The 16,129-nt window shown below is 35.9% G+C and overlaps 1 protein-coding gene across 1 annotated transcript; it reads left to right on the forward strand.

Annotated features, from left to right (window-relative positions):
* The first annotated feature begins 3,566 nt into the window (after positions 1-3,566).
* On the forward strand, positions 3,567-4,019 carry LOC113351706 (transcription factor GTE3, chloroplastic-like). Its single transcript, XM_026595643.1, has one exon. It carries the CDS (start codon positions 3,567-3,569, stop codon positions 4,017-4,019), a length of 453 nt encoding a protein of 150 aa, XP_026451428.1.
* The last annotated feature ends 12,110 nt before the right edge of the window (positions 4,020-16,129 follow it).

A 16,129-nucleotide genomic window follows, 5' to 3' on the forward strand; every position in this document is an offset into this window, starting at 1 on the left:
AATATATGTAATATTATGGCCCTTCTAATGATTTTACCTTTCACTTGGTATCCACCTGTATTAACACTATCTTATTTGATTAGAGTGCACTTGTTGTCTAAAGGAGTACAAATTCTAGCGAGGCGGGTACATACCATATAAGATTGAAAATAAAATTAATAATTTATCTTTACCATTGAATCATTCAAACGATACTCCTGCTAATCCTGGTATCTGGCTTTAGCAATCACTTCTTTCATTTTTAGTGTATGAATTCAAACTTTTCGTAAAGAAACAAAAATAAAATATAAGTCAACTTCGCATCCTGTGAAACTCTGATGTTGTGTAATAATACTATGACACTGTATAACAATGATTGAGAACAACTGTTTTCTTATTATTATGGCTATGGATCTTCAACAACTATGATGCTGAGTTGAATACGTTCAGAATCAAAGCAATACTTGGAATTGACGAGGATTTCGAGTAATATTGAAGAACCAAGGAGATCAAGCATTTGGATGAGAAGCTACAAAGTTTATTTTTTTGTAATCCATATGTATTGATAGTTTCGTCACTAAAATTGACAAAGGGGGAAATTGTTAGAGCATTGTTCGGTCGAACTCGCAAACATTGCTATCTCAAGCTTGTTTGTCAAGTTTATTTGTCAAAACTATAAGTTTTTATTTCTAGTCTACTTATAGCTAAGTCTCGGATTAGGATAGAAAGTGTAGTTGAGCATTATACTTCACGACGTTCATCGATTGAAGAGGAAGAACTACTAAGGGAGCTTGTGGAACTTCGTCAACAAAAGGTATGTGAAGACTTGAATTCACTATCACTTAAAAGTCTATATTCGACTTCATCTTCTTCTTGAGAAAAAAGTTGTATATCTATATAGATTTCAGTTTATATACATTTGAGATTTCGAGCTGAGTTTAACTCGCTTACAAGCAAATAGACAAGAAAAGAAAAAGAAAAAGTTAAACCAACTAATATGATATAAATGTTGCAAAGAAAAATCAACTAATTAGAGAGTGTGCACAAAACGATCTCGGCTATAATTAGATTTTGATTTGACACGTTCCCACGCCTAACCCTAATTAGCAATTCGGAATTCGACAAACATACGGAACGGCATACGTACGGTTATTATTCGGATTCATAAAAATCAAATTCGGCCAAAAATCTAGAAAACTGTTCGTGATTCAGCGGTAATTCGGTACGGCGTATGCACGTGTATTATTCATTTTAGAGAGAAATCGGCAAACAAAATTCGTCATGAATTATATATGATTCATATAAAAAAATAGCTAAGGTATGTGATTTTATGGTTTAAAGTTGCTACATATTTGATGCAAACGAGGAACAACAGTATCGGCCCTGAGGGAAGGCCAACGAATGTCGACTTCGGGCAGCAACGCAACTGGGGCAACTAATTTATTTTTTGGTTTAGGGTGGTTTGTGTTAAAATTACAAAAATGAAGGTTTAAATCGTGATTGCCAAAAATAAAATGACGTATCTATAAAAGAACTAGGGGCATATTGTAATGTTGAGTTACATTAAGGTCTTATTGCTAATTTAGATAAAAAGTCCCATATACATTACAGATAATCAAAGACCAAATTTCTTTATGTTTTATCAGACTCTAACTTCATCTGGAGTCAATGGGAGACTATGATGCATATCGACTTACAGTCTTGAGGTGTTGCAGTGTTCACATAAATGCTATAAGTATTACAAACTGCATATCATGTTTTGCCGTCTTTGTTCTTAGTTGCAGTCTTTGTGAAAGGTTTGACAGTTCTGTCTGGTGTTATTATGATGCAGTCTCCCCAAACTGTTTTGCAGTCTTGTAAAAATGCATTGGAGTCTCTAAGTTTTATGTATTCGTTGGCGCCTGTAATTTCAGTGAACTAGACTGTAATCTTAGGGATGGTACTACTGTAGTCTTGGTTGTGTTAGGTAGTTTTTGTGACTACGGGTTGTATCTCTTGTAAACTAGGTTTTTGGCTCAACTATTTTTTCTTCTTTAATATAACCTTCTTCATCAAAAACTTATGCTCCTAATTACCTTACTCTGTATGCAAGGGGAAATATTTTTTGGTTTTCTTTGGGGAAGCAAATTGCCAGATCCGGCCCTGAAGAACAAACAACAAAAATGCAGTGGTATGGTGGTTAATCACCACGTCTACATGCTTGCGCTCATGGTTCGGATTCTCATCATGAATATTTTTTTAACTTTAAGTGTGAAATCTGCCCATTCAATCCGCTAAGTTGAAAAACCAGTCAGTTTGAGTTGAAACGTGTTAAAATATGCACATACGAATTAGTAGGACGAATTATTCGCGTTTACGAATTATGCGGGGAAGCCATATAATCCGCGTATTGAGTGCGGAGTTGCAAACGCTCGCGAAAGGAACCGAACAATTCGTGATACGGAAAAATTTGTGAATGATACGCAAATCATTCGAGGATTTACTAACATGTGCCTAATAACGGTTATCTCATGAAGCACGATTTTTATGCCCAGGGGTGTACGTCTCTCTACGCACGCACCAAAAATTCGTTTAGAGGAAGAAGAAGAAGAAATGTTTTTCTTGAGGGGTTTTCAAACAACATTTGGAGCCATTTAAAACAACCTCCCTCATATCTCTCTCTTCCTCACTCAATTTTCTTCTCCACATTCGCCTTCCCTCTCTCCCCAAACCGACCATAACATTTTAAACCCTCTCTCCCCAAACCGACTCTAACTTTTCAACAATGGATTCTGTTGGTGCTTCTATGTACAAGGATCATAATCGTGATGTAAGTTGTGTTCTTTATTGGTCTGATTCTGATTACTGTAGTTTGGTTTTTGGAATGATAAGATTTTTCTTTGATTTTAGGGTTCAAAGAAAATTTAGGGTTTTGTTTTAGGTTTAGGAAATTCTCTCCGTAAATAACATGATTTGAGAATCTGGTAGAGAAGATCTCGAATCCTCTCCTCTGATCTCCTGAAATTATATTATGTGTTTCCGCCAAAATGTCTATTTTGAAGAAACCGTATATATGGGTAAGGGTAAGATTGGAGTTCTAAACTCTGTTAAAAACTAAATTTAACTAATTTAATTTGAAATGGAGTTTATGTTCCATTTTTGTTGAATACGGTTTTCGTTTAACACAACTAATATGGACGGTATTTTTGTTACTCAAAGTATATCACCTTGGAAGAAATAAGAAACATTATTCACTTTTATTTTTCTTTTTAACAGAGGGACATATATCCCGGATTTGAGGAGTAGGTGAATGAGAAAATTGCATTAAAGAAGAAGGCAACCGAATTGAAGAAGGAAGTAGAGTTGAAGAAGGTTCTGGAGGAAGTTGAATTGAAGAAGGAAGTAGAGTTGAAGAAGGTTCCGGAGGAAGTTGAATTGAATAAGGAAGTAGAGTTGAAGAAGGTTCCAGAGGAAGTTGAATTGAAGAAGGAAGCAGAGTTGAAGAAGGTTCTAGAGGAAGTTGAATTAAAGATTTAGGTGGAACAAAAATTGCAAATCAAGAATACGCCGACTCAAAAGGCCAGAAAGCTAAGTTGCAAATCAAGAATATGCTGGCTCAAAAGGCCAGGGAAGCTATATTAAAAAAATTACCAGAGTTACGGTCATCACTTGTTGCTTCTAGGTCTCAACGTATTTCTACCGGTTGCAGGAAAGGAAGGGTAATCAAACAATTGGATGATATTAAACAAGAGTTGTTGAATCACACTGAGAAGAAGGGTGAATTATCTGGGAAGAATGAATATCTTGGAATTAAGAATCCACTGATGGGTGGTCAGCACTCTGCGATTATCTTCACAAGGTCCGATAAAAGGAAATGTAATGTGATCTTAAATAACCTAATTGGTTATCCTTACAGCAAGGATACATTTGGTTCCCCTGTAGATCCAGTGAAGTTAAATCTTCCTGACTATTACACCCTCATTAAGCAACCCATGGATCTTGGCACGGTTCGGTCTAAGATGGAATCTGATAAGTATAAAGCACATCAGAGTTCGTCATAGATGTGAGGCTTACGTTCAATAACGCAATGTTATACAATCTCAAAGGTCAGCCAGTTCACACTTTAGCAAAAAAACTTCTGCATCGGTTTGATGAGCAATTCAAATCGTTTTCCGGAGGTGGAGGTTCCAGACAACCAGCCACCAAGAAACGTGATTTGAAGCGCTCGCCGGTGTTTTTAGAGGGAGACAAGGTCAGTACATTCTATTTTGGCTGAGGCCGCTTGATCATCATCATCATTAAATAATCTTTGGCATTCCAGAATTCTCAATCTTTGTTCCAAACTAAGTGGTGTGTATTTGTAATACTTCTCATATATCATTAGCGAGGATTCTTCACTTACCACATGTGGAGTAGAAACTCCATACCGTTGCGTACGCTTATATTCAACAAGCGTCATCTCAGATGAGGTTTCCTGATAATTTTACTTTCTACGCTTATATTCCGCCAGCGTCATCTTAGGTGACGTCTCCTCAGAAGAAGTCATCATCCTCAAAAAGTCCCTGAAAACAAATACAAAAAGAAACGCATAAAAAGGAAAAAAATAAAATCTAAAACGAAATGAAAATACTGTACAAATTAAATAAAAATAAACCTAAAAATTAATCTAAAAACAAATCCGCGTCGGCGGTGCCAAAAATGATATGATTTTTAATTGTCGTTATTGTAAAAAGGATTCGAACTCTAAGACTTGTGAAGATTAAATTTAAAGGTTTAATGAAAATAAAAAGCAAAAGCGAGAGTTACTGGGACTAGGATTCCACCGAATTCATAACATAAGGTTCAATTATTTAATCTCAACATTTATCGCTCAATAAATAAAATATATGGACTCTGATTTTGCCAAGGTAGATTCTCAAAATATTAGTTAGAAATCGTAAGCAGGGGACATCAAACATTTAAGCAAGCATGACCCATAAAATAAATAATAACTAATTTATTCGAATCATAAATCACTTTAAAATAAGTGCAAAAGTCATAAAAAGAATAAAATAATTCACCCATGTATGAAATTCGGATTCATCCGTCGACCCAGTGTAGGGGTTTAACTCCTCATATTGTAGACACACTCAAAATTCATTTTTATTGCTCAAATGTGCTTACAAGAGGTGAAGAGATAAGAAAATTGAGTTTCGCAACACTGTAAAGCCGTTAGAAAACTGTTACAATGATTATTACAGAAAACTATTATTTTTATCTGTCATAGAAAACTGTCGTTCCAGGTAGAAACAGTGATAGTTTAAAACGACAGACTACAAGCGTAGTCTGTTCTTCTTCTTCTTCTTTTGTGCAGCAGCAGAAAAATCTGCTCTGCAACCCTCTGTTCTTCTACCCAGTCACTCGATGATCTTCTTTGCTCTCACGAAACTCTATTTATACTCACAGGACTTCAAAAATCTTCGTAATCACTCTACAATATTCTTCCAATACTCGGCAGTAAAAGAAAATATTCCCGAGAAGTTTTCTTCCCATTCTTGTCTTTTTCATGCGTCTGTTATAGAAGAACTTCATCCAAACACGTTTTTACATGTCCCAAATGGTATTAAACACTCTCTGGCCGCACGCAGATCCCTCAAATAACTCAACATCTTGTGAAAGCAAAAGTATACCCGTGATATTTTCGTGTTTTTACTCTTTCCGTGTGTTTGCACGTACCATTCCCTTTTATCTCATTGCATGTCCCAAATCTCTCAATTACTGCAGAATACAATCCCAGATGTCCAAATTATAACGTATCTTGCAAAAATAACACCAACAGAATCTTCAAATATCTTCATCCTCTGTTTTCTTCACTGCCTATCATCCAACCAAATCCAGTTGATTTTGAAGACCATACCATTCCTGTTACACTGATTCAAGTTATCCCTAACAGTTTCAGCCATTTAATCTCCTTAAAACACGATCAAAACTTCAACCCTAATTCTGCGTGTGTATACTCCAAATTCCCGCCATTTTCTAATTTTGAATTTGGGAAGAAGATGTCCTCCCCCTAATCCTGTACAGGTGTCCCTTTAGCACTTGCCTTATGGGGGGTGTAAATAATAAGGAAGATACCCCTTATCCGTTGAGGTACCCCTTAATAATTGAGGTGCCCCTTATCCAAAACTGAGAGTCCAAATAACATGTGTCCTCCGGGGTACAAAAGCCACTTTTCGAGCAACTTTCTCCATAAGAGCTTATTTCACAAAAACACTTACAAACATGTTTATTAGTGATAAAATGAGTCTCATCTAACGTATTTATGGGTGAAAATACGTCACACTTTCGTGCTCATCAAATTCCCCCCACACTTACATTTTTCTAGTCGTCGAGCAAAACAGAAAACTGACCCGCTACACAGCTGGTCATATAATAAGAGAAAGAGAAAGAGACCCGCTACACAGCTAGTCATATATTTTTTTTATTTTTTTATATATATTCTTTTAGACCCGCTAGACAGCTGGTCATATAATGCAAGAAAAAAAAGAAAAGACCCGCTACACAACTGGTCATAACCCTAGCAATCAATTTATTTTCATTTTATATTTTTCAATTTTTTTTCTAGGAATTACTGGCTAGTCCAGGAATGAGGGAATCAGTTACTGGCTAGTCCACTCCCAGAATTGATTTATCCTCTGGTCCAAAAACATGTTTTTGGACCAGAAACTTTATCCCCTAGTCCATCCACGTGCAGTTTACACAAGACCAGTTTTCAAATATTCCCAATATACCCTTATGCAACTCAAAGTGACGAACATAAAACCAAGTCAGTTTCTTTCCTCTTTTTTTCTTCTCAGATCGGTTTCTCTCACTCTGCGTTTTGGATAGAATCAATTTCTGGTACTATTTTTCAATCATCTTCATCTGAGCTTCGAATTAGGTTCTTCTGAGTTTCGAATTAGGTCATCTGAGCTTCGAACCAAGGTATTTATCCTTTCAATCATCCTCTTCTGCTGTTGTTCTAGAAATCTTGATGAATAATTAGGTTTATTCTGATCCGATTTCTATCAGGATAATTGTATATGATGTACATTGTTATCTTTTTATGATTTCGTTTTATGATTTCTGTTTTATGATGATTTACAATGTCAATTCAGTTTCGAAGTAATTTCCGTTCGTTTTTTAAGTAATTTTCGTGATTTTTGTGTGTTTCAATTAGGTATTTGAGCTTCGAATTAGGTTTATCTCAGATTCGAACAAGGTATGATTTCTTTTTATGATTTTTGTTCTGTTTTTTGTAATCTGATTTTTTGTATTTTCTACGTTTTTCTGCTGCTGTTCTGTTTAGTTTTCATTAGACAGATCGTGTAGTATGTATTACCAATACGTACTGCATATAGTGTGATCTCTTTTCATTCTGCAGTAGATGCCAATACATATGAATATGAGTCAGTACATGTCAATACGTCCTGCATATAGCATGCTCTTTTTCATCCTGCAGTAGATGCCAATACATATCAATATGAGTCAGTACATGTCAATACGTACTGCTTATAGCATGTCAATACAAAGACTCTTTTTGTTTCATCTCAGTACATGTCATTTTTTACAGGGTTAACATGTCTGACGTTGCTCCCAAACCATACTTCTCCATTTATTCTCATGTATACCATAAGCAATATCATTTTGCATATGAGGTTACATCGTTTTCAACTTTAGAGGATTTGAAATTTTGCATCTGTAATATGTGGAGCTGGTTGACTCCATCGACTATTCTGGTTAACTATTTCCAGAATCAAGCGATAGTTCCTATTCTTGCCGATGTAACACTCCAGGGCATCTCTGCATTACATTCTTCAAAGCAATCAGCTTTCTTTGATTTGCACGTGGATGTAATTTCAAATGGCGCATCTAGGCATATGGAAGTTGACAGTAATGCAGACTTAGTTGTCAGTGCAAAGAATATTTATTTGAAAGAAGGTAAAGAACCCCCAAGAGTGTTTTTTTTCAGATGGTTGGGATAAGATTTTTGATGATACGGATCAATTATTCTATGGTGGTGTTGATGCCGTACGTATAGCATGCCAAAAATACTACATGAGAACTGGATATGAGGTAATTAAGAAGAAGAATGACCTTGAGAGATTCACCGCCGTATGTAGTGTGAAAGGTTGTTCATGGAAGCTTCACGCAACTGCCCTTGGTAGTTCTATTGATGTTTTTAAGATAAAGAAATATGTTGGAAGGCACACCTGTGGCGGTGGTTATATGTTGAAGAATCCAAGAGTTACAAAAAAACTCATGAACAGTCTAATTCATGAGATGGTCAGGCACAACCCTCGCATAACACCAGCAGAGATCACAAATTATCTTAAAGTTGATGGTGGCATTGAAATCCAGTATCACCACGCATATCATGCAATTGAGTTGTCGCATAAACAGATTTTTGGTAATGATGTGAAGTCGTACACTGATCTTGCTTGGTGGGTGAATGTTGTTAGGGAAACAAACCCTGGGTCATTTATTGATTTCGATTTCAATGATGCTACAAAAAGATTATAGACTTTTTGTTTGCTTTGGAGCTTGTATATAGGGATATAAACTATGTCATCCCATGATTTTATGTGACTGTACATTTCTCACTGGAACTTTTAAAAGAGGTCTCATGGCAGCAACATGTCTTAATGGCAATCAAGGTAACTGGTTCATTTTTTTTTGATATATAGTGTCTGGTAGTTAGATCACTCATATTGACCTTACTTCGTACTATCTGAAAATGAGTATTGACCATACTACATACTACATATTGACCTTACTGAGTATGAGATAAACCATACTGCATGTGAAAATGTAGTGTCAATCAGTTGCTTAACATGTCATTATGTAGTGTCAGGTTTTCACATATCAACAAAGAGGTAAACCATACTGCATGTCAATATGTAGTGTCAATATTAGTTGCTTCACATAACTAGTAATTCCTTTTTGCAGGATTTTATCCGCTTGCGTTTGCTTTAGTACCCGGTGAAGACAATATCAGCTGGGAATGGTTTTTCAAGAAACTGAAGGAGGCTTTGAATGATGATCGCCCAATCACTTTTATGACTGACCGAGGTGAAGGGTTGGTTAAATATATTCCCAAAGAGTTCCCTGATTCTCATCAAAGATATTGTTACTTCCATTTGGACAAAAAGTTACCTATCGCAAAGTCTGACGAAAAGTATAAGGAAGTCACTGATGCTTTCCGAAAGGCGACATATGCTCTTTCTCCTGCAACATACGAGGAAGGTCTTCAAGAAATGGTTAATTTGGGAAGGCCTTGGGTTGCTGACTACTGCCGCGACATTCCAAAAGAAAAGTGGTCCAGTGCTTTCTTCAAGGGCTGTAGTTATGGTTATACTTCATCTAGCGTTGCTGAATCGTTCAATAGATGGATTAACAAAGAGAAGAAATTACATGCGTGTGCGTTCGTTGACTCGATCCGGTTTGTATCAGTTTCCTTAGTCACAGTACAAGCTTATATTAGTTTTCTTTTTGTAACAGTATTAGCATATATGTTCTGTTAATCTACGTATATTTTTAGTATAATAGACTTGCTATTCCATTGTCGTGTAGGATACGTATGATAGAAATGATGTCAGAACGTCGTGAAGAGAGTCTCTTGATGGACCCAGAACTGCTAACCCCTATGTATCAAGCCTTGCTTGAACTACACATCCAAATTGTCCGTCCCTGGAAAGTTAGCCAGTCAGAAGCTAATCGTTATGAAGTGCATTCTCCAAGGTTAGCGTTTACCCCTAATCTCTATAATCTGAATGTTATTTACTTTCTCTTTCTTTTTTTTAAGTACCATGTTTCTGTGAGAACATATAAATATGTACCGTGTATATTAGGTGTACTGAAAAATAACACATGAATATGTATTGTGCAGATCTCATATGGTAGATATAGAGAGAAAAACTTGTACTTGCCGACGATGGCGCGTTTATGGTTTTCCATGCTCGCACGCTACTGCAGCTATTACTAGATCTGGAGGAAGGATTCTTGATTACGTTGAAGATTATTTCAAAGTTACCACTTTTCGTAAACTATATTCAATAGCTATTAGACCCGTTCCTAACCACAACAGGTATGTGTCTTTAATCAGTACATTTTCATATTTTGCATAACAATATGTAATGATAGATACCAATTACACATGTAATAGCAATTGAAACTGTCAACATAAACCTACTTACATATGGATGTTACATACTGATATGTAATGGTAGATACCACTACATTTTTTGATATTTGTTTTTTCAGGAACAATATACTGTGTACATATTCATATGTAGTTGTGGTTCATTCCATTTATATGATACTGTTTTTTTCTCACAGGCCCGATGAGTATCACGTGGACGATATCGTTCTCCCAGCAGAAGTAATTAGGTCTCCACCAGGCAGGAAAAAGGGAAAACGTATTAAGTCTGCATATGAGACTAGTAGAAAATCTGTCAAGTGTTCAAACTGTAATTTGAAGACTCATCACAACAAGGCAACATGCAATCTTATCCGACAGTATGAACTTTCTGAAGAATGATTTTGTGTCAGGTATGTATTTCAGTCAGATACATATTAATGTCTTAATTAAGTAAGTATGATACGATACAATGTACTTTTAATCAATCGGTGTTCTGATTTCTCTTTTTCTTCTATCACAGGCTTGAACGTGCAGCAAAATGTTATATCGATGATGTTGCCAGATTCCTTTTCCACATTTCTTTCCTCTAGTCCTTGTTCTATTCTACCGTTTTTCTTTTTGATTTTGTCAGTACCAACTGAATTTGGTTAATAAGTATTTCATTTACAGTACATACATTACAAGTGTACTGAAAATACTGTTTTTGTTGTTTCTTAGAACATCTTTTGGTTTTTGAAACATTATAAGTCTATCAAAATGTAGTTATTGTAGTTATTTTCGAATAATGAAATATGTTGTCAAGTCTATCAAAATATCAGTATCTATCACCAGTAGTGAAGTATTTACATATTGAAATTACATGTCAGTATTGTAGTGTTAGTATCTACCACTACATACTGATATGTAGTGGTTGTAGTGTAACCATACTAGATGTTTGTAACAAGAAAACAATCAAATATGTACTGGTTTGTGGTTTAACCATCTTCCACTAAGATTATTTAGAACATATCATAATTACAATTCCACAAAAACTTTTGTGGTTTCAATCAGGTTAGTACATATTAAAGAAAACAATCAGTACTTACTGATATGTAGTGGTTAGTTTAATTATGATATGTGGTTTTCCAGCTGATTCACCATCTTCACGGGGGTCGAGGGGGCAGCGCCCCCTCGTATCAACAACACAAAATCATGTTTAAGTAACACAATTGAAATATCACTACATTAAAGTTAAACCCAAATTCAAATTAAAAATCACTACATATTAGATATACCCAAAAAAAACATGTTTGGAAAAGCTATATGTTTTTGAACATTCTTGAACTCATGAAATGAAATGTAACCAAGAAAAAAAGAAAAGAAAATAGGTAAATAGTGATATGTACTGTCAGATTACTTTTAGCAAGTAAGACTATTTTTGTGTTATCTGCCAACTGATTTCTGGTGGAGATGCTTTCAGCAATTTGCATGCTAACGGGACCCTTTTGTTACGAATCTTCGCTTGCACTTCTTCATCATCCCCGGCACTCCCACATTTTCTTTTTGACTTCATCTTCATAAAATGCATCACAAACAGTAGACAGTCTGGCGATCCCCCTTGTTGAGGTGCTTCACATTCATTCACTATTACATTCTTCATTGTTACTTTGTTCTTCTCCAGCAAGTACACGTTGATAGGTACGTACATGTAATCTGCCATTTTGCAGGCGTGTGGATAACAAATACCTCCCCATTCAGCCTTAGAAGAATTGTAGTGGTTGAACACCATTTTTTCGCAGTCATACTCAAGTAGCGTCCAATGAAGATTGTGGTGGCACATTGGTACAAGAATCTTCTTGATACTTTCATCCATCGCCAATATTGGTTTGTAAACAGAATCATGTGCTGCTCCTTTGAGGTTATCCGAGAACTCGACATTGTACTGAAAACATGGATGTACTTGAAATAGTTTATATCTAATTTTGTTTTATGCAATATCGATATGTAGTGTACCTACCCCTACATACTTTTTTAATTTTTGAATATGTGTTGTAGTAAATATGCAGTGTAAGATAACAACTTACCCAAGCGGACGGATCCAGATGCAACACAGGCAAGTATTTCCTGTATACTTCGTGCATCGGTTGCTCATTCTGAAATTTGGTGTTAAGCTTGTATTGTGCGTAGTTGAGAAGATCTTGTTCTAATAAATCGTTCTGCACCAAGTCATCAACTGTAGTTCCACTTACACAAAGACCACCTTCTCCCACTCTCCAAGCAATTGAGCTAGAAAATAAACGACGTAAAGGTTAGTATTCTTTGTGTAACAGTACATACTGATATGTCTTTCTCAGTTTTTTATACAAATATGTATGTATATCAAAAGTACATACACAAACTAATAGTACATATCAATATAAAAGTGTCAATTGAGAACTCACCTAAGATTTTTTGCATTATTGATGTATGTGGAAAGAGTACTCTTTTGTTCATCGTTCATGTCATTATAGAATGGTGATTTAGTCAGTTTCCGGAAATACTTGCGCAATTTAAGCTTTCTCTTTTTGTTTAGTGGTATTGCTTCTGCTGCTGCAGCTTTCGGTCCTTTATATGATGGTGAGAACTTACTTCCACTCTCATATATATCATCTACCTTCTTTGCAGGATGGGAAGAGTAACAGGTCTGGTGGGTGTTGTTACCTGCTGCTTTTCGGGCTTTGAAGCGGCTTTTTGTTCACTTTTACCATTTTTTGTTTCTGGCTTGGGCTAAACTGTTCCTGCATTTTTAATCAACATAAAAAAAATATGTAAATATCTATATTGCATAAAACATAGTTACATCACCTAATCATTTTTGAAAGCATGTAGTGGTATATGATTGTATGGTATAGTGATTTCTAGTGCTACCATACTGATATACATATCAGTATGTAGTGATTGTAGTGTAATATTAACTACACAAAATGAGATTTTTAGTACATATCATTCACCTGTGATGGAACCTCCAAAACATCTTGCGAGGGGACATCCAGAACATCTTGTGATGAAACATCCAAAGGATCTTGTGATGCAACCTCCAAATGACTTTTTGAACTGGTTGTAGGTATGTATTCTTGTTGCTTACCTGTAACTTCACCTGCATCTTTCGGTTCAATGGGTTCTTGTTGCTCAGTTGTTTCTTGTGGAATTTGTAAAGGCCGCAAATCTCTTCCAAACAGATTATCAAATTGTTCTCGTAAGTTAATACCAAAAAGACCATCGTTGTTATCTGGAAGGAGGTCTGCAAACTCTTCGACATAAACACCAATGCCAGAGTTTGCCATTTCTATAAAATCTGGCATAGACAGCTTTTCAATGTGTTCCAAACTCGACATCATAGTAAACAAAGGTACATCCAGCAAATGAAACTCTTCCGCCGCCAATCCGGCGTTATACTCTGGAAATTTCTGCGAATTAACTACAACTTAAGACTTCGTTTCTAGCATAGTTGTAAGCAACTCCTTTGCTGCTTCCTGCCTAACTTCAAGTTGATCAACCTGCAAAAATCAATTGAAACTGTCAACAAAAACCTACTTAGCTTGAGTTTTTGCTATGTCTACCACCACAAGAATGTACTGTTACATATAAATATGTTCCACTACAAGAATGTACTGTTACATATCAATATATAATGGTAGATACCACTACATATTGATAAGTAACAGATAGATATTGATATGTAACAGATAGATAGTGGTATACAAGAATGTACTGTTACATATCAATATGTAATGGTAGATACCACTACATATTGATATGTAACAGATATATATTGATATGCTACTTAGACTACGTACTGATATGCTACTTACTTGTGTGTTTTCTTTGCCTTTTTCTCTTGTATCTCTTTGACTTTTTGCTCCAAATTAGATTTAGCCCAATTTTTAACCTCAGAACGGGGAACTTCAACATCATGGAACTTCAATACTGAAGTTGTTGACAATTCAACCTCATAGGTGGCATTAGCATGAGTTTGATCTTTCGGTGTTGACAAACCAACTTCAGGAATGTTGACATTAGCATTTGTTTGATCTTCCGGAGAACCTTGTATTTTGTTCTCAACTATTTGGTCCACATTCAACTCTTCATTGGGGTTTCTTGGAGTAGGTGTCCATCCCAAGCTAACATAATCTTCCTGGCTGGCTTCTCGCTGCAAAGGGAAAGCTTTCCGGTAAATATCATGCAACATGAACTCAAGATTTGAAGCGTCAACCGGTTCGCCCTCTTGATGCATTGTGTTGAATTTACTCCATTTGGAAGATATTGTATTCCTCAAATCATCGTATTTAATCTTCCAATCTTCTCCCCCAATACTGAGTCCTCTTCTTCCTTCTCTTCTTCCTCTTCTTCTTTCTCTTCTTCCGATTCGGAATTGTCATCTAAACGAAAAGCATCATTATTTGCTTCCTGTTGAATCCTTCTTGAAATACGATTAAGGATTTGTCTTTCTTCGTGTGTGATCTCGTCTTTGAAATCAACATGGAACTGGTACAAATCAAATAAATGTAAAAAAAGCAACTACATATTAGATATTACAAAAAAAAAACATGTCGTAGTTCTTTCTCTATTAGATACACAGGGAGAACTACATATTGATATGATAATAACTATATATCAATATGTATCACCATAAATGGATATGCTAATAACTACTACATATTGATATGCTAATATGTAGTAGCATATTGATATGCTAATAACTACTACATATTGACATGCTAATAACTACATATCAATATGTCGAACTACATGTACTTATCAATATATATTTTTATTATGACAAAATATGTACGACAAGTTTACCTGATACTCAGAAAGATCAATATCCTTTAGGAACTCAGCACATATCTTTGTATGATTCCACCTAGCCACTCTTGGCACATACATTCCTGCAGGTTCTGTCACTATATCCTCGGGCGCCACCAAATGGGTATGCTCCGCAAACCATGGCTGCAAAATATTGATATGCAGTATTAGATATACTATCAAAATGTAGAAAACACATAAAACAAAAACATTTTGAAGTAGAATAAACAAATGAATAGATTTTTACCAACAAATAAATAGCACAACCATTTGTGCGTTCTACGGATTCCACGTTTTCATTCAGCTCTTTCTCTAAATGAGAATGGATGAGGTGAGGCCATGAAATATTCTTAGCCTTCTCAAGATCAAGAACGAAACCAATATATTTTTCAGTCAAAGCGTTTGCATCACTTGTAGCGAAAAATAATGAAGTGCACATATACAGGCAGATAAGCCTAACAAGATCTTCGGCATCTTCCTCGTCTTCCTCGTCTTCTTCAGAATCTTCATTTGATTGATCACCCACGCTTTGCAGAGACTCTTCATCAGACTTCTTCTTTTTCAGATTAATTGGTGTTCGTTTAAGGATTTTCAAGATTGCCTTCACAATCATTGGCCTAGTCACTTTATCACCAGCTTTCATATCAGTAGGAAAAGTCCTTTTGAAAAATTCTGTTTCACGCCATCCACTTTTTTTATTGACTTGTGTAAGCCTATAATCAAGATATTCCCTATTTGGAATTCTCGGCATCCCATAAATAAGTGTCATTTCTTCTGGTGTGGATACTAGCTCATTCGGTTGGCCATGTCTTTTAAAGACAAATCTAAGCTTGTTTGGATCTTGACCCCTAACGTAACAGCGTAACATTTTCGTCATTGCATCTTCAATCTTCAACTAATGTTCCAACTCAAATCTTGTGTACCAGAACATTAGGAACAGGTTACCGAATGATGCTTCAGAAATCATCTTCAGCTGCAACTCACTCAACTCAAGGTTTTCAGTGGACTTCGCAATAGTAATTTTATAACTACATACTGATAACTACATATGAACCACAATTTACGGGGGTTGAGGGGGCAGCGTGGTGGGCCCCGGCAGGGTGTATAAAATGAAGCGATGAAAACGGGGGCCTACAGTAATACCGCAAGTGCACGGTCGTCGGTTGTAGCTCGTGCAAGTACGGGTCG

This window comes from Papaver somniferum, chromosome 2 (assembly GCF_003573695.1).
Source record: "Papaver somniferum cultivar HN1 chromosome 2, ASM357369v1, whole genome shotgun sequence".
Taxonomy (NCBI): domain Eukaryota; kingdom Viridiplantae; phylum Streptophyta; class Magnoliopsida; order Ranunculales; family Papaveraceae; genus Papaver; species Papaver somniferum.